General features: G+C 39.7%; 1 protein-coding gene across 1 annotated transcript in view; it reads right to left on the reverse strand.

Moving 5' to 3' along the window:
• Nucleotides 1–646: 646 nt before the first annotated feature.
• HSPA12A (heat shock protein family A (Hsp70) member 12A) overlaps nt 647–18,448 on the reverse strand; it is a 60,872-nt gene continuing 43,070 nt past the window's right edge. Inside the window, exons 7-12 of the mRNA XM_075026473.1 lie at nt 12,238–12,409; nt 9,391–9,477; nt 8,728–8,832; nt 7,375–7,633; nt 5,083–5,186; nt 647–3,614 (exon numbers count right to left, since the gene is read on the reverse strand). Of these exons, the coding sequence (XP_074882574.1) occupies nt 2,980–3,614; nt 5,083–5,186; nt 7,375–7,633; nt 8,728–8,832; nt 9,391–9,477; nt 12,238–12,409 (1,362 nt within the window). The 3' untranslated portion in view covers nt 647–2,979. The remainder of the gene's footprint in view (nt 3,615–5,082; nt 5,187–7,374; nt 7,634–8,727; nt 8,833–9,390; nt 9,478–12,237; nt 12,410–18,448) is intronic.

Genomic DNA, 18,448 nt, shown 5'->3' on the forward strand with positions numbered 1-18,448 from the left:
GTGCTTAACCGGTATGACTTGCATTGCAGGAAGAATGTTGTATTCTCTGACACACCAACATTTCTTTCCTATTATTATAAGATCAGCCTTTTACATTTCATATCTTACCATCTTCAAAAGCCTATAATTACAGAAGCTGATTGAGAAACTATGTTATTTAAAATTAACAGCTGAATGAAATCAACAGAGGCAAAGAGCATTTTTATACAAGAAAATAGCACTGTAGAAAGAAAGAGTCTGTACAATATTTAAATATTGTATATACATAAAATTATATTGTTCATAACTAATCTTAAAGTTTCTCTTGTTTGTAAACCATGGAAAGCAACACACAAAAAAATCCCAGTATTTAGCTTTTAAAGCATTTAGCAGGCAGCAGGAAACTGAATGCTAGCAAGCACACTTTGTAATTATAGAAAGTATCCAGCCGGATACTGTGACTAGCATTCTCCATAGTCTTTTTTTTTTTTTTTTTGTTTTTTTTTTAAAGCTGAATGCAGAACAGATTTCACATTCAACTAGGGAATTCTGCAGGAGACACAGAAAACTCAATGGCAAAATGCAGTAGATCAGTTCTGCAGCTCTTTACTGTGGCAACACTCCAGGCTAAACACAGAAAGCTTCAGTGCAGGATTGGAACGTAAATTAGTGAAATAATTGATAAAGCTTTCATTTCCCAAAAGTGTCAGTAATGGCTTTAACTCATGCTCAACTTATTAGAAAGGAAGGTTTAGTTTAACAATTAACATTTCAAAGTTTCAAAAATGTAATGAATTCCAGCAGGTAATCAGGCAGCTCTGTATAAAAGCTCTGAAAGTGTCAGCATTTTAGGGTGATTGTATAGGTTAGTACCAGTCTGCCAATTTGGAGTGGGATTTAGATTTGAATCTGAAGTTGTCAGCTCATGGCAGATACAGACTGTAGGTTTCAGAAGTTATCCACCTGAAGCATTTTGCAAAATAGAAACTGTTCCAGTTGCAGAAGAAATTTTCCAGGTGAATGTGCTTAAGAAAACATTTCCAGAAAGTTATTATTTGGAAAACAAGTTTCTACCATGACCATCATTGTATTTCACCTGCGTTAAGAGTTGTGTGCTTATAGCCATGTAAGGAATGTTTTATTTAATGCTATTTGTAGTTTCATTCTCTTGGCTTCTGCCTTCCACTTAACTGGCCATTCAACTCAACCCAGAAATATATTTTACTCAATTAAAATGCTTGCTACTCAAAATATATTACGTCACTTTTGATCTGGGTGTTTCTCTCTTTTAAGTTGTTTAAATCTTCCTGGACAGCCATCATCTAACTGTACTTCCAAATCTTAACACAGGGATTAACAAGAAAAGAAATATAAACACTTGGAGAAGTGCTTGATAAACCAGATGGGTCAGAGAGACCTCAACAGGCTGGAGAAATGTGCAGACAGAAACCTCATAAAGTTCAACAAAGCAAAGTGCAAAGTCCTGAACCTGGGGAGAAAGAACCCCATGCACCAGTATATGCTGTGGGCCAACTAGCTGGGAAGCAGCTTGGCAGAAAAAGACCTTGGGGTCTTGGTAGACACAAAGTTGAGTGTGAGCCAGCAATGTGCCCTTGCAACGAAGAATGCCAATAGCCTCCTGGGCTGCATTAGGAAGAACACTGCCAGCAGGTCGAGGAAAAGTGATTATTCCCCTTTATTCAGCCCAGGTGAGACCATATCTAGAGTGCCAGGTCCAGTTCTGTGCTTCTACAAGAGAGACATGGACATACTGGACTGAGACCAGCAAAGGGTCATGAAGATGATTAAGGGATTGGGGTATCTGTCATGTGAGGAGAGGCTTAGAGAGCTGAGACTGATTAGACACGAGAAGGCTCAGGAGATGCTAGGAATGTGTATAAATGACTGATAGAAGACAGTAATGGAGACAGATGTTTCAGAGGTATCCAGTGAAGGAACAAGAGGCAATGAGCACAAACTGAAACTCAAGAAATTCCTTTTAAACATAAGAAAAACTTTTTTTCAGTGAGGGTTGTCAAATACTGGAACAGGTTGCCCAGAGTTTAGGCATTTGGGGATATTCAAAACTGGACAAAGCAACCTGCTCTAGTTGACACTGCTTAAGGCTGAGAGATTGGACCAGATACTCAATGGATGTCCCCTCCAACCTCAACTATTCCATGATTCTATGATTTCAGATGGAGACTAATAAAAATGAGTTTCAAAGACCCAAAAGGGAAATAGCTTTGTTCTTAATAATTTTCCAAAGTATAATGAGGGTAATGCTGGCTATTTAATCCAACAGCTTATTCTGAGGGCTTTGACAATAAAGGCCTTGTTTTCAAACTGCAGCAATCAATATTAGGCTCTTTATATGTATATATTTCCTAAATTTAATTTTAAGGATTTCTGAGGATTTTCTTTTCAGTAGGATCTCAGAATTTAAGAAATTCAGTTCCCATTTCTTTAAGTCATTGATTTTCAGCACTTAAAATTTTGAAAGCACAAGGCAAAATCAAACAAACAAAAGAATACTATAGACTACTAATTTGTTCCCATTGCCACAGGACGGTGCTGTTTAAACAGATAACCCACAGATACACCCCCTACAACAACCGTGTTGGTTAGTGAGTTTTTCTTGGGAGAAAAAGGAAGAGGAAGAAGAATAAGGCAAAGAGATTACGATTTTATATCTTTTTAACTAATCTTCAGAACGCACCAATAATCAGTATTTACTTAATAAAGGTAGATCTTTAAGCATGCTTGAGTAACTTGGGAACTCTTACTACCTCTGGAACTTTTGCTCCCAAAACTTTTTAAGGTTCTTTCACAATCCAGCCTTTGGTCATCAAAGGGCACACATTATGACATACCCCACCTTACTAGCTGTTCTCATATAGCCTGCTGAAATTCAAGTTGATTACGTGATATATGAAAGTCAAAAAATGGAATAGTGGAAGATCAGTCTCACAAACAGGCTGTGGTGGGGAAAACAGGCTGTTAGTAGTTTAAGAAATCAATACCAACTTTGACACTTTTAGAGGTGGCAACATCAATGGCCATGGCTTTGATTTCAGTGTCCCCAAACTGCATGAGTGTTTTGATCTCCCGCCGGCTTGGCACTGAAGCATCAGTTCCCGTGAGATCCAAACGAAGGGTGCCACACTTTTTCACTCCAGATTCGGTGATGAAGCTAACATTATCTTGTTCTGAGCTATAGATATTGATCACTATTACTAACTGAGAAGGTTTGGCAGGTGTGTAACTGCGTGTCACAGTTTCTCCAAGGGCTACAGATTGGTCAGCTGAGATAAATTTGTCAAAGACATCAGTGCACCAGCGTGTGCCATCTTTGATTAGAAGCTTCTCTGGTGGATGCTTCCCTTCCACAAACCGATTCAGCACACCCACACCGTAGGTGAGAGGTGAACGCCGCACTTTGATGACAGCAGGGTCTAGACCAAAGAGAACAGCTCCTTTGAGGATAGTGAGCCCCACATCCTGAGGAATGATGACCCGACATCTCGAACCAAAAGCGCTCTGGACAGCTTGTTGGAGCAAGGGGGATTCAGCGAAGCCACCCACCAGGAACAGAAATTTGACATTGGTCACTTCTGGCTTATCAAACACATCACCTAAACAGAAACAGAGCCCATTCAATACGGAAAAATTCACTGTGACAAGGCAATGCAGGAGAAACTCCTAATGACTGAGCGCACTGAATGTCCCATGCACATGCACAAGATCTGAAACTGCCACATCTATGCCCACACTGCCACTCTCAGCATGCACTTGTTCCCCTTCTGTAGTCTCTTCTGTACTCTGTTTCACTGTGAATGGAAACTTACCTCAAAGCATACAATATTCCTGATGTGGCACTTAAAACAGAATTTTTATTTACCTTCTACTTGTAAAGGGAGACACAGTTTTCCTGCAAAGAAATCCTGCCAGTCACATTATGGGTAGTAGGGAAACAGACATCATCTTGCCACTTCAAGTATCAGTGAGATATTCCCAAACTTAACCAATTCACATATCCTTTACTGCATTCCAGATAAGTCACCCCATTTTAAATTCACTTATTATTTCTGATCCTAACATTTTAATCACAATAAGTACCATCTGCAAAATAATACTTCCTTAAATTTTACAGATATTCCTTCTTAGCGGAAGCCCACATCCCCTACTTTCAAGAAAACCATACAGTTCAATTGTAGGCTCACCCTTAGCTCAAATAATTGACGCAGCATGACTGAGTTTTCTGTCACAACTATTCTAAGTCTAGGTCTCTCCCTCCCTGCTCAAGTACAAGCTGTTCTGTACTAGTTGTCTTTACTAAGTTGTGACCTCTGAAATTTACCTAGTAATTCCTCACATATAGTGAGCAAAGCTGGATATTCCATTCCAAATAATACGATTCAATTAGTGCTTTATAATGTGTAGAACAGCAATACTTTGCTCAGTATATATATTATACTCTATCTTTCACCAGGAAGACTTTAAATAATAAATTTACCAGTAAGCCTATGTCACTTTCCATTACTGGATAAATATATTCGGTGCTGCTTAAGCCATGCCTGGAAGTACTTTTACCATGATGCATCATTTATTATTTGTGTTTTAGAGATGTCAGTGATTTGGATGGTCATGAACAAATGTGACCTTCCACTGAGGAGAAATGAACTAGAGGTCTTAATAGTAGGAATAATCGGCAACTAGTTACATCTTTGGCATTATTTAGTTGTTGCCTGAAACAGGAAAAAGAAAAGCAGGATCTGGGTTAGTAAGTGCATTTCAGCCTTCTGAATGCTTGCAGCCTTGGAAGTACAGAATAATTGAAGCTTAGGCAGTAACAGGACTGAATCACACTCAGTAATTAGTACTAGAACTAGGTAGCAATATGTGTTAAGGTGATGTCCCTTACTTCTGTTATTTTCTTAACTACTTTGTAGAGAACTGCAAGTTTCAGAACTAAATTCCTTGCCCACATTTGGTGTGTACTAGGGGAATGTTTGACTTTAATGCCAGTTACTGGTGTGAAACAGGTAAGCAAAGCTTCAGTTTCAGCTCAGCCGCAAAGTGGAATTACACGCAGATACGTACTAAGGTGCTGAATGATCTGGTCAATTGTAGGTTTGAAAAGAGCATTCATTGCATCCGGGCTCATCCTCAACATTCCCTGGGATGACCACTTCACAAAGTCCACACTGGAAAAGAACAGTTAGAAAGGACATTAAAATATTACAGCTGAGCAGTAAGAAACAGCTCAGCACTCACAAGACACACTAAATAAATAAATAAATAAATGAGTTTACAAAATCCGCATGCATTCTGCTTGGAAGAAAGTGCCTCACCACCTCACCCTTGCCCCATATCAACTGCAGTAATGTAAAATTTCAAGGGAGAATTGTTATTTTTGCTTGTCTAATTGTTTTTTTCTTTGCCTGACTGCCTTCTGCAGCATTACCAATGCTCAGCTGCTTCCTGAAACAGCTGGCAGTCAATCCAGTGCTCACTGATCTGAAACAGCACTGATTTATCCCCAGAAGGGCAACATTTAGATTATAGCAGTAGCAGGCCAAAGCCACTGGAAACACACAAGGAAAACAAGCAAGTATGGGAAGCCTCAGGAGGCAGAAGGGAGCACAGCATTTTTAATGAGGCATAACATTTGTTAAATGAATACAAGCATTATGTTATTCCATCACTGATACACATACATATAGCTCAGTAATCTCTCCATTCATGCACATTATATGTCACCTCTATGCTCTTTGTATCCCGTTACCCAATTAATTTAATTTTATTTGAAGGAAACATTTAGCATTCCCTCTAAGATTCACCATTAAGACTATTAATAAGAAGGAGATGGTCTTGTGAGGGGGAGTATTTCCAGAAATTTTTAATGATTTCAGAATCTCAGTCTCTTAGGAGGTGACTCTGAACTGAATTCCAAGTCATTTAGGCTTAAAGTACATTTACCAATAATTTTAGGAAGAGATGCAGAAGTTTCAGCCTGCATGCTTGCCCTGAATTTTTCAGCTTCTCACACCCAGCCAGCAAGAAGGCTGGAGGGCCACAAGTTGGGAGGGGACACAGCCAGGGCAGCTGACCCAAACTGGCCAAAGGGATATTCTATAGCATGTGATGTCATGCCCAGTATACAAACTGGGGGGAGTTGGCCGGGGGTGGCGGATCGCTTCTTGGGAACTAACTGGGCATCAGTTGGTGAGTGGTGAGGAATTGCATTGTGCATCACTTGTTCTGTATATTCCAATTCTTTTATTACTGTCATTTTATTTTTAGTATTATTATTATTATCATCATCATTATTTTTTTTTTCCTTTCTGTCCTATTAAATTGTCTTTATCTCAGCCTATGAGTTTTACTTTTTTTCAATTCTCTCCTCCATCCCACTGGGTGGGGAGAGTGAGCAAGCATCTGCATGGTGCTTAGCTGCTAGCTGCTGTTAAACCACAACAATGTTACATTCAACATTCACTGGATTAAAAAACACAGAAAGAAGCCAAGGTACAGGTACTAAATAATCATGTTTTCTGCTCTCAGGTCCCAAGCATTCTGCCCTAGATTTGCAGGCTCTCTTGTTCATTCTCTTTTATGTCATTAATCTCCAGGTCTCCTGTAGTATATAATTTCAAAAGATGAAAATGCCCACTTCTACTTTCTCCTCACTTCCTTTTCTATAGCAGCCCATTTCCTTTTCTATAGCAGCCCATGATCTTATCATTTAGGGTGCCTTCTTGATACTGAAAATCATGAATTAAAATCTCTGGAGGGGGTTATGTCTCCCCACATACCGAGCAAATTATTGAACTGGTAAAATACTAGAAGAAAAGAAAGCCTGCCATCACTTCAAAAGAAGAATGCTTTCCCTTTGCAGAGCTCTATGCAGTAGTATATGTTTTCACCAGTGATCTGGTATTGTTAATAAATTTCCTCAAGCCACAAACTTATTTACATATCATTGCACTCAAGATCTTGGTTTTGTTCCAGAGCCCAGGCCGCTAAAAATTAAGGTTCTTGGTAACTAACTTTTAGACATCAAATTCTGTATTTGATCTGATGTTCCTAATCAACACATAAAGGACTCAAAATATATGGTCAAATTCAGGAAAGTGATGCAGTGGTGGCCTACCAAAAGTCATAGAAAGCAATACCAGAAGAGTGCAAGTCTTGTACAGAAAAGCTTTTGCAAGAAATTGATCAGAACTTTCTATTTTGGAAACTGCACTTTAGGCAATCCCATTTTCTCATCCTTATACTACATTTTTACATTATTATCTTGCAGTCTACATGTAATTAGGATATTTTACTTATTTGTCTTTGCTACCAGTAGTTAATTCTGCATCCATTTGTGTTCAATTGTCTACTCACTTGCTTTTCCTCAAGGCATGTTCTACACTGTGACCTCGAAACTTCTTGTAATAGTCAATGAATGAGAAAGGCAGAGTGATGTTTAGTGGATTGGTCCTGTCTGGAGCTGCTGCCCGTTTACGGGACTCAAATGCTATCATCAGATCAACCCAGGCAGCGGGACGCTTGATTTTAAATTGCTCAATAAAGTCTTCTCCAAATATTTTACACAGAAGCTTTTCAAATTCATAGTCCACACCTAGAGAACCATATGGCCCACCTGTATTACAAACAAAACACAGCTTTAATACTCTGAACTGCTTATTAGATTTCGAGTTGACCAAATACACATCAGATCGACACTACTAGGACTATCATGGGAGAAGGTCTACAGAAAGAGGTATCTTTCCTAAATGTAACAGTTGTTCTAATACAGAACATAATCTTACCTTTGCCTCACTTTTACTCCCATACCATTATAGCCACTGTAACACTATCACTATAAAACAGAAACATTTTTATTAGAAGCAGAGGAAACTGACTCCTTATCCACACATGAGAAAGTATGGGTTAGACTCATATTTAGGGGTAGATGGACTTGATGTACACTGTCCCATTTGCTCTTACTAGGTTGTTTCCTGAGGTAGTCTTACAGCCACCAAGACTGAGAAGGCTCAGTGATGAACCATACAGATGAAGATTAACTTGGTATAGAGACACAGCAACAAATAATAGGCTGACTCGTGTGCTTAACAGCTTAGCCACAGGACAAAGTCAAAGGGGATCTGGAGTTCAGGGATGGAATACCATTCAAGGATTGCACTTTATATCTTTGTTGGGGACCAATTATTGTACATTTTTTCCAGGGGATGGTAGACCATCCTTGTTACACTGCCTGTGAAATTACTGGACTATATAAGATTCCCCTTAAATCTAGGGAAACTTCTGTTCTGCCAACAGGCACTTTACAAGGATCTTGTGACACATCTATTTGTACCTCCACGATACATCTCTGAATACCTGGACAGAGCAGCAATACACAGGTGACCTCTCGAAGGACAGGAAGGTGACAATTCTCCTAGCAGAAGTCAGACCAGGACCATGGCAGGAGGTCATGGCCTGAATAGGAGTGAATAACACAGGAGATGGCAGATTCTTACCCTCCCAATGTGAGGTTTACCATCCAAAAGCTTCAGAAGCATTAAGTGATTTACCGATGTCTGCTGACATGTAGCTAGGTTATACTAATTCTGAATGCTGCTCTTATTTCAGGAAGAACTTTTAGTGAAATGTAGTGAATAATAAAGGCATACATTTCCTTCACTGACAAGTCAAAATATTGCATAAATAAGCAAGCAGTGGAAGTGACATTACCTGTTGCCTTGTACAGCTCCTTAAGATGTCCTTCAGGGAGCCTGATCTGATGGACAGTCATATCCACTGTGCCTCCTCCACTGTCAACAACGATGTAACGGTCACCTAGTTTGCCAAACGGTATTTACATTAGTGTTATCACAACAGCATATTGCAATGAAAGCTTCTCAGGGGCATTATCACCATGAGAGATAATGACTTATAGAAAGTCATGAATGTCTACGCTGAAGACTTGGTCTTTTTTAGTAATTGTAATGCAATGATTGATAACAAATATGAAATTCAGATGTCAAAAGTTATTGATTTACACAGATGAAAAGTAGGTTAGTGGAATTGCTCACGTTGCTGGTGTACATTCTAGTGGGCTACCAACTTAATATTATGGCATATTTACTAGGCCTATTCTGAGGAAAATATTCTGGTTGCATTTTAAAACCTGGATTGCCTTCTACCATCTCCTTAATAAACCACATTTTGCTAGAGCATACAGAATTGCAGTTCAGCCTTAGTAACTAAGAGCAGCACATGAACTTGTATTTTTTTCTTTTCCTATTTATAATCACTGTGAGAACAACGCAGCGCACAGCACATTTGTTGGAAACACAACGTTCGCCTGCAATATAAAACCAGTGAGAGCAAAGTTTATTCAAGAAAGCATACTACCTTCCTCCAGTTCGGACCAGATCTCTCCTATGACGTTTTCCACCAGAAAGGTACGACTCTGTCGATTACGACGGACGTGTTCCTTAGCTAGTCATTGACAGAGAAAAAATAACTGAGTATGAGAAAGCATGAAGAAGTTGATATCATAAGCTGCAGGAAACAAGTGCAAGCAGGCTGACAGATCTGTTTGTACCGCTTTTTAACAAAACAAATGAGCAAAAATTACTGCATTAGAATCAGCAACATTATAACATCATTCCTAGAAAGAAGGAAAAATTTTTTCAGCTGCACTGATCTTCCTTGATACTAACTGGATTAAAACCAATAACCTCATATGAAAGGCATAAACAGGTCTGATTTATTTTTTTAATATATTCTGTTTTTTAAAGCACCGCCTTTAACCAGGGGGGGCTTGCAGCCAGCCTGTGCCGCCAGGCGGCAGCCCCAGCCCGCTGTCAGACCCGCCTGCGCCGCCCAGTGCCAGCGAGACCATCCCCACGTTTCCAAAAGCCATTGTCGATTTTGGGTGCGCAGGCAAAGATGCCTCCTGAGCCTCTCAGGACGTCAGTCTGTCTCAAAACGAGCAGCCGAAAGCTCTGCTGCTCACATTTATAACTTCTTAAGGCCACAGTGCTCACCAAGGCTGACCCTCATAATATTTTAAATATACACCAGTTGAAAACTAAGCACAATCTAGCAATACTATTATAACAATCAGTTAACTTACAAGACTTAGTTGCTACTTAGACTTTTAGAAGATGCAGAACAGGCTGTAAAGACAAAGCAGAGTAGTGAGAGCCTTTGCTATTATGCTTCTAAATCAACCTCTACAACTGAATGATCAAAAAAAATCATTCCCTGTGTAAACTTCACTCACCCTCAGAGGCACTTCTATAAAACACTAGAGAAGAAGAGGCATCCTGTCATGCATGCAAATATCATTCTTTCTGAAAATATCAGCATGCAAATCACTGAATGCATTTTGCTTCTCATTTCTATAGTGCCTATCATCAGAAAAAGACCAGCAGCTCCACTTGCACACGCACTCTACCCTCCCCATAAAGACCCTATGATGCAGACAAGCCGCATTAGCTTTGCTGCACTGACTTAGCAGCACACAGTGAGAGCTTAGATGACGAAGCATTCAAGGACAGAACAAGCTCTAGGTCCAAACAAGGGCCTGACACAGAGCCCACAGAAGTCAATGGGAGTTCTTTCATTCACTTCTGTGGGCTAGAAGTGAACACAAGAGCCAGCCTTTAGCTACGACTGAAGGAAGCTTATCCTGGCTACTATGAACAGTAAAATTTTTCTTTTGACTTCACAGCAATAATATGGTCCTTGGAGTACTTCTCTCTGTTTATATTTAAAGGGTTTTTCTCCTTAATCTGTTCTCAGCTTGTCTTGGGTCCCTGCCATGCCTTTATGAAATTTTAATTCTAACCCCAAATTAATTCACTCCAAACTTTGTTTTCATTAATTTTGACATGAAACCTTTTTCATCCCCAATAGCTTTTACCATACAAAGTCAAGAAGAATGGTACCCCCCATCCAAGAAAAAGCCCGATAGCAGAAATCCGTGATCTGTCAAATTCTGCCCAGCTTCAAAACCTTAACCAGAGAAACTCTTTTCTTTTATTATTTTCCCAGAGGCAAATCCTTGTGTAGCCTGAAAGCGAGTTCATGTAAAATCACATGGAACTAGAATGGTTCAGGACACGAACAAGGGGGTCAGAAGTTGAGGGGCTCCTGAAGGGACTGTGTCCTGAAAACTGATTTTGTCCTGTGCTCTGTATGGGCCTCCATAACGCTGAACACATCTGACAAGTGCTGGCTAGGAGAGGCATGGATTTGAGAGAACGATGTAGTGACTCTGCCTAACTAAAAAAAATACCCTCCGATAACTGCAGGAATAGCTTTACTAGCTTAATCTTCCATTTGCCTGTACTGTTTTGACCTAGTAAATATGATAAAATACAAATTCTTCTGAAAAATTCCTTCTGGCACAGACTGGCACACTACCACCAATATCAGTGCAACTGTTACAATTCACAGAGATAGGAAAACTGCGTTATGCAGCAATCACGTCTTACTGCTGCTTCGTTCTCCTGTTTTGTTCCTCTCATTTTCCTCCAATCTCAGGTAGGATACCAAGCTCAAAAATCTTTGGTGACAAAGGATCTTTTGGCGAGTGACTTACACTGTGGTGCAATCTCTGTCCCTCACTGTCAGTCAGTCTTCAAACATTGATATTAGCAACAGACCCCAGGTTGACAAATCAGAAGTGCCGTATCTAGTTGCCCATCTACGAGCAGATAAATTCATTGCTTTATTCCAATACTGTGTGTTCACCTGAGTGTTGAAACTAATTAATGATATTTCATAAAGATGACATCAGAAAGCATCCGCCAAAACTCTGCAACGCCTCAGACTAAAAATCTCATTGCAGATCCAGTTATTTAACACTGTTTCAATAATGCAGCTAAATAAACCCATAATTCTTTCCAAAAAAATTAAATTAAAAAAATGACAAAACACAAAGTATTGATTTTAATTAAGGCAGAAAAATACTGTTGTGAAAATACTAAAAGACTCCCACAACATTCCAATAAAGTCAAGGCAATGAAGCTACCTGCATGCTAAAATTCAAGTGCATGCAAACATGTCTGCTGATCAATCCCTAAACCAGTCTAATTACAGTAAACAGCAAAACAGTTTATAAAAGCAAATTGATGCTAGCCTGAAACATCTCGAGAGTAAAGACAAGAAATGGTAAGAAAGCAGCCCTCATGGACAAAGCAAACTCAGGCATAAGAATCTGAAGAAGTGAGTTAATAGAAGAAGTACCCTGTGTAAATCCAGTTCCAATAGTGTCACTTGGGCTATAACCATTGACAGGTGCCCTACTACTCAGGTCTATCATCTGGTGCAGGCGGAGCTTTCGGCAGTAGATAGAGGCAGCCTCGGGTTCCAGGGCAATGATCAACTGCTCGGGATTTTCAGGAGATGCCATTCCTGCCTGCGAGAGAGAATTGATCAGAGAAGTGGAGTGGGAAATACCACAACCTAGCAGACCCTTTTCAGCAAGTGAACAAGCCTTTCCCCAGCTCTCGGTTTCAGTTAGGTCAGCCCTCCAAGTTCAACGCGCAAAGGAGCTGCTGCTGTTTGCTAAAGGTCTTGATCTGGAATGGTCCTGCCCACAATGTATAGCACAACTTCACAGGCTGTAACAGGGAAGTATGCATGCACTTACCATGCTAAGTGTCTAACCGAGCAGCTGCGTACATGACAGGTGGAGAAAGGAAGTCATTTTGAAACCTGTAACGAATGGACTAAAACCTGAACCCCTAATTAACCCGTGAATCTGCCTGCTAAGAGGGGCCCCAGCCTCCTTTAAGGAACAAAGGAATACCTTTGGCCTCTCCTCCCCACAACAATATTTTAAGTATGCCTTTCTTTATATCCCGGATATACATAGTCCTTGCTGAAATGGACTCCCTGTACTGTGTAGTTTACTAGGAATATACGATACACTTTGCCAGTAACACATCTTCTGAATTAAAACCAACATTTTCTATTTCAAAATCCATTACTTTTAAGCACATTCACTTTTATAGCATCTTCAAAATGCTCAGTATACTCAAGGTCTCAAAATACAATAGGGCAGGTTCCCTAAAATGTAATGATAACAAGCCTAAAAATAATCCCACATTATAAAATCAACATTTGCCATTCTTTCTATTTTCTTTCTGCATTTTCAGCCTCCAGACACATAGATTTTCAAGAATCCACAAGTTCTCATGTAACCACATCACTCTCAGAGCCGGGCTTAGAGAAAAATATCAAAGGGCAGTTGACAAAATTGTGTTTTCATTTCCTTTCTCCTGTACTTCTCCCTACTGTATGATTTTCTGTTAAAATAGATAACAGTATCTTTCAACAAATTTTGCCCAACTTTTGGTTTACCTGCTATTGTTTTTCAGTTAAGTGCCTGCGTACTAAAGCATGCTAACAAACAAATACACGTATAAACATTTTTCTGCTTCCGCTGTCAGTCTTCCAGCAAACCTTCACTTCAATTCATACACAACCACTGTGGTGGCTCCAGCGCACCCCCAAAAAAAGGCAGACTCACATGGAAAGACTGCGGACCTGGACTGGAATTTGGCTTCCTTCATACAGCTACACTGTGGGCTGTGGGAATTGCTGGCTAATTTACACCTGCAGCTAGAAACTCAAAGTAAAGCTTGTTCAAAAAGCAATACTGGGGTAAGACTTGGAGACATAAAATTGTCCTTCAAGTTTACTGACTCATTTTACCCCCTCCATCTTAATAGATGAGATAAATAGATTCTTATAGAAAGCATCTTCCTCATTGTTGATAACAAAAAAGGAAAAAAAAGTACAAATAAATTCCAAAATAAGAAAGGGTTAAACTAACCATGGTTGTTCATTATTTTAAAAGTACACCTCATGATTGGGATTATGGTCACTTTACATGCTTTATTGCTGCTGGGTAAAACCTTCTGCTTCGGTTACATCCACTGGACTCAACAGCATGATCAGAAATTAGTAGAACTGTCTGGGAAGGACAATACTGTGCAAATACCACAGAATATCAAACCTTGCAGCCTTGTGGCAATGCATATTGAAAAATATTATCTTGAAAATAATGTTTGCAACCAAACTTTCAAAATTTGGAAAACGCTGATTTACAGCAACCAGAGTAACCCTAAACCATATAAAAAGACTATCAATCAAGTACAGGTCCAAGCCAGACTCTCCTGCCATCATACCACTTGCATGCAAGCATGTTGGCAGGCACAGGCTTAGATAAAGCTCTGGAGTTGTACTCGGGATGAAGATGAAGTTCTTGCATCATGCCCCAGTATAAACCCAATCTTTCCTCCAACTGGTCTGGATGTACTAGGCACAAGCAGGGCTGGTTTCATGACAGCTCACTTCAACATCACTTATTTCCAGCTGAGCTCTTCAGAGCTCTAATTTGTTGCCCTGGAAAGGGCAACATTCAAGATATGAATCAATACTTGGTCCCTGACAGAAATTTATCTAATCTGTTAAAAAATTCCAAAAATGTATGGTCTCTGCACACAAACTCTCAGCCCTTTGCTGTCTTTGCCTTTGGGAATTTTTGCTAAAAGCCTAATTTGAATCTTTCTTGCTGCAATTTTAAGGCCAGCACTTCTTGCCCTATCCAGTAAGGGCATGGAGAACAAAGAGCTCCCTACTACCCTGCTGCAGTTTTCACATATATTAAATCCATTATCATGTCTTGTGAGAGCTCTGAATCTGAGCAGCAAGTGTTTTTTTAATATCCAGCAATGTGGATAAACTTAGCGTGCTCAGTCTGCTCCATGTACTGGATAAATGTTAGTAGCACAAACAAAGCAATTCTTAGTCTCCTGTCTAACCTACGCAATAGAAGAGAAAATTGTATTTTAGGGAGAAAATAGTTTGCTGCTAAGGATATTAAAATCCAAAGGCTACATCATAAAGGATTTGCAGAGGTGACAAGAACTGAGTTGCACAAGCAGGGAATGTACTGGTATTTCCTAACTTGAGGGGAGGAAAAAAAAGATCGTATTAATTGCAGTCATCTGTTCTAGGGGGGGATTTTGGTACAAATTTCCAAGGCTGGTTCTGCTAAAAGAAAACAGTAAACCATTAACAATAACACTTGCTTCCTCCCCTCCTCCAGCAGTAGTCTGTACCATGAACTTTTCACATTGCAGCCTGCATGTCAGGCGAGGAAGGCAGTGACCTGCAGTGGATGGACTCAGATCCATGTTCTCAGACCCTCCAAGTATAGCAGATGCTATTCTTGCTACTTCTTCTCTCTAGATATTATTTTAACATACTCAAAATATCTCCTGAGGAAAACATTCAACAGAAATGACAGTTTTTAACAGTTCAAAGCACAGCTGATCCTAACAGAATTTCATGAAGAAAATGTTGGGGGGGTTTGTTAAAAAGCTTTTCTTACAGAGTTTGAAAGGCCAGTTACAATGAAAAATGTGTTATTTCACATCATAAGAAGACCATACAAAGAATCTTGTACAGTGAAAGGTAAAAGGCATCCAACATGTATGTAATTTTATATGTACATATACATATATATGTATGGATCAATAGACTATTTCATACCTTGTGTATGTAGTATTTCTACTTAGATCATCAGAGATAGCACATTACTGTACATACACATCTGTAGACAGCACAGAGAGAATGGGGGAAGGGGCGATGAGAAAGAAACATGAGCACATACATACTGCTAGGGAGGAATGGAGCAATGAGGTTGCTTTAATACAAGCTCTGAGAAGATGAAGACTTAGGAGACAGTACCTCTGGCCCATCATTACAGCCAAGGAGAAAGGGACAGATGGGAGAAAAATATCTAGTGTGCAGAGAAAGAGGAGTGAAAACAGCAGGCAGTCAACACAAAGAAACAGTGATGCATTCATTAAAAATATTAACTGTAGAAGTTTGGGAATTTGTTATATTTTTACATTTGTTCATTTCTATCTGCCTCGCTCCATGCCCTCACCCACTGCTGCCCCAGTACTACTGTAACTAAGAACAGAGATTCACAAGTTAACAGACTTGAACAGGACAGATCTAAACAATGTCTTGGTATTCAACATTATTATAGATCATTCTGGCAGTGGGACAGATACATCATGTTGCTTTTGCCTAGGGCACCTTATAGCAGACTTTATAACAGAGCCATGTCTTGACTCCAGTCTGCTAAGGAGATTTTCTTTCTCCCATTATACTCACTAGCAGTATAAACCCAGTCATCACTTAGGAAACATGAAAGCAGCAGACAGAGGTTTTCCCAAAACCACAAACGTGGAAAACCCATCATGGAATTACAACAATCCTTTGAACACCAGAAAGTTCTTAAAAATGAATTTATTTGCAGGACATTGCTGCATTTATATACATGGAAGAAGCCAAGAACACTATGAAAAGAACTACTTTAAAAGAATGCCCCAGACTGACTTTGCTTATATGCCTGAGGACTAGGATTTCATGCTTTGACAACTGAACTCCCAGATTTTCACTCACTCCAGTAAAACAGGTCTATGAGCTGGTGCTAGTGCATTGCTGTTCAAAATGCATCATCGACAGCAGACTTCAAATTGCTTCAAAGCCTCACATACTGGAGCACAAATAATTTTACCATCCAGATGTAGCTGAATTCTCAACCTGGCGCACTTGGTCTGCTTTTATAGCCAGAGATGTGTCACCAGACCAGAGCCACTGCTGACCACAAATACATTACTGATTCCCTGAACAGCATCAGCTGCCAAGTGTTAGACTAATTCATCATTAGCAAATAGTGAGATCTGGACTGAAGCTCAGTATAGCAGTCTGAGCATTTCCAGAGAACTAAACGATATTCACTCATTCCATACACAGAATCATCATTACTACAGATTAAAAGATGGTACTTTTAAAACCCAGCCTCACATGCCATTATGCACAATGAAAAAAGCAATGCACTTTTTTTTATAACATATTGTAATGTATATGGCCTTCAAGACAGCATTATAGTAGAATATTCCATGTAGTTCGAGCCTTTTTAAAAGGCAATGAAGCCACGAGGTAGATCTAGATGAAAAGCTCCCATCTCTGAAAGCAGCCATAATTAGAAGCATCAGCATTTAGCTGGAGTATTCCTGTATTTCATAACACAGCCGGGCAGAATGCTGTTGCTCTATCAGGCTTTATTTATTACACCATGGTGATCTCAGAAGTAATAGCATATTAGAAAACATGCTATCATTGACAAGGTACACGTTTCCTATTATTGTCATTTCAAACTATTGAAAGCAAAAGTTAGATGTCCTTTTTTGCTTTTTCAGAAGGATACATCAGGCATCTTTTTACAGGCAAACAATAAAAAAACCTGACCACCGACTTGTAACACAAGGAATATGCCTTACATGGACTGCACCCTTGAGCCTGCATTTCCTTGAGCTATAAAACTGATTAAAATAACTGATACTAAGGTCTTAAATAGTGCACACCCCCCCCCCCCGAAAAAAAGTACTCCATCTGTTGAATTTAAGACACCGATTTATTATTAGAATTGTATGTTAAACTGGAGTCAGCCCCATGTATTTTGTATTCATCTTTATTTCCTTGAGCTTTATCTGCCTGGAAATCCCCTCTTTCTCTTTCATGTACATACATTTCCTCTTCACTCAAAAAACTTTAAAGTCAAACTTGTTTTCTGAATACTAAAACTTCTGAAATCTCACAGCTGACTGCTATGAGGGCTGGCAGGCTCTCAGCTCACACTGCAGCTTTTCCCATTGTCAGGGAACAGCACATAACCATGCTTTCCTGCACACAGCAGCCTATTTTCAATCATTTCTGAAGCTTCTGCCATTCCATCAACACTGGGTGATAACACAAGCAGGCACACACACTTTCACAAGATCACTGCATAGGTCTAGCTTACTTTTGGAACCAGATCATTAAAAAAGGCCAAACCTGCAGAATGAAACTACACGAGGGGCACAACAGCAATGATCAAAATACCACCCTGGTCTTGTGCAGTTCTTTCCAAGAACTTTCCTCCATCCAAAAGGGAAGTATTTGTGTTAAGTTTGTACATAAAATAATTAGATTGTTACATCCCTCAGGTTGTGTGGAGGTTGTGTGGAGGAAGAATAGTCTATAGCAGGGCTGTCAAACCTGACTGAAGCTGTGGGCCAGCCCCTAGGCTCCTCTGCAGGCTAGCGGTGCTACCCTGCCAAGCCAGGTAGGAAAGCAGCAGCTCACACGACCAAATCAGCCCCACACAGGCAAATTCTGAGAAAGAATGTTAGTGGAGGGATCTGCCTTGATTATGTTCTTCAGCATAGGGGGTGGGGGAGATAAAAGCATTAAATAAATAAATAAATAAATAAAATAAAGGATGAGGTAAATTTTACCCCCCCCCCCAGGATTAGATTCAAATGGTTCTTGCACCTCAGTGTTATGTTACCAAAGGCAAAAAAGCCTCAACCAGTTAAGATGCAGCTGT

The sequence above is a fragment of the Buteo buteo genome, chromosome 4, assembly GCF_964188355.1.
Source record: "Buteo buteo chromosome 4, bButBut1.hap1.1, whole genome shotgun sequence".
NCBI lineage: Eukaryota > Metazoa > Chordata > Aves > Accipitriformes > Accipitridae > Buteo > Buteo buteo.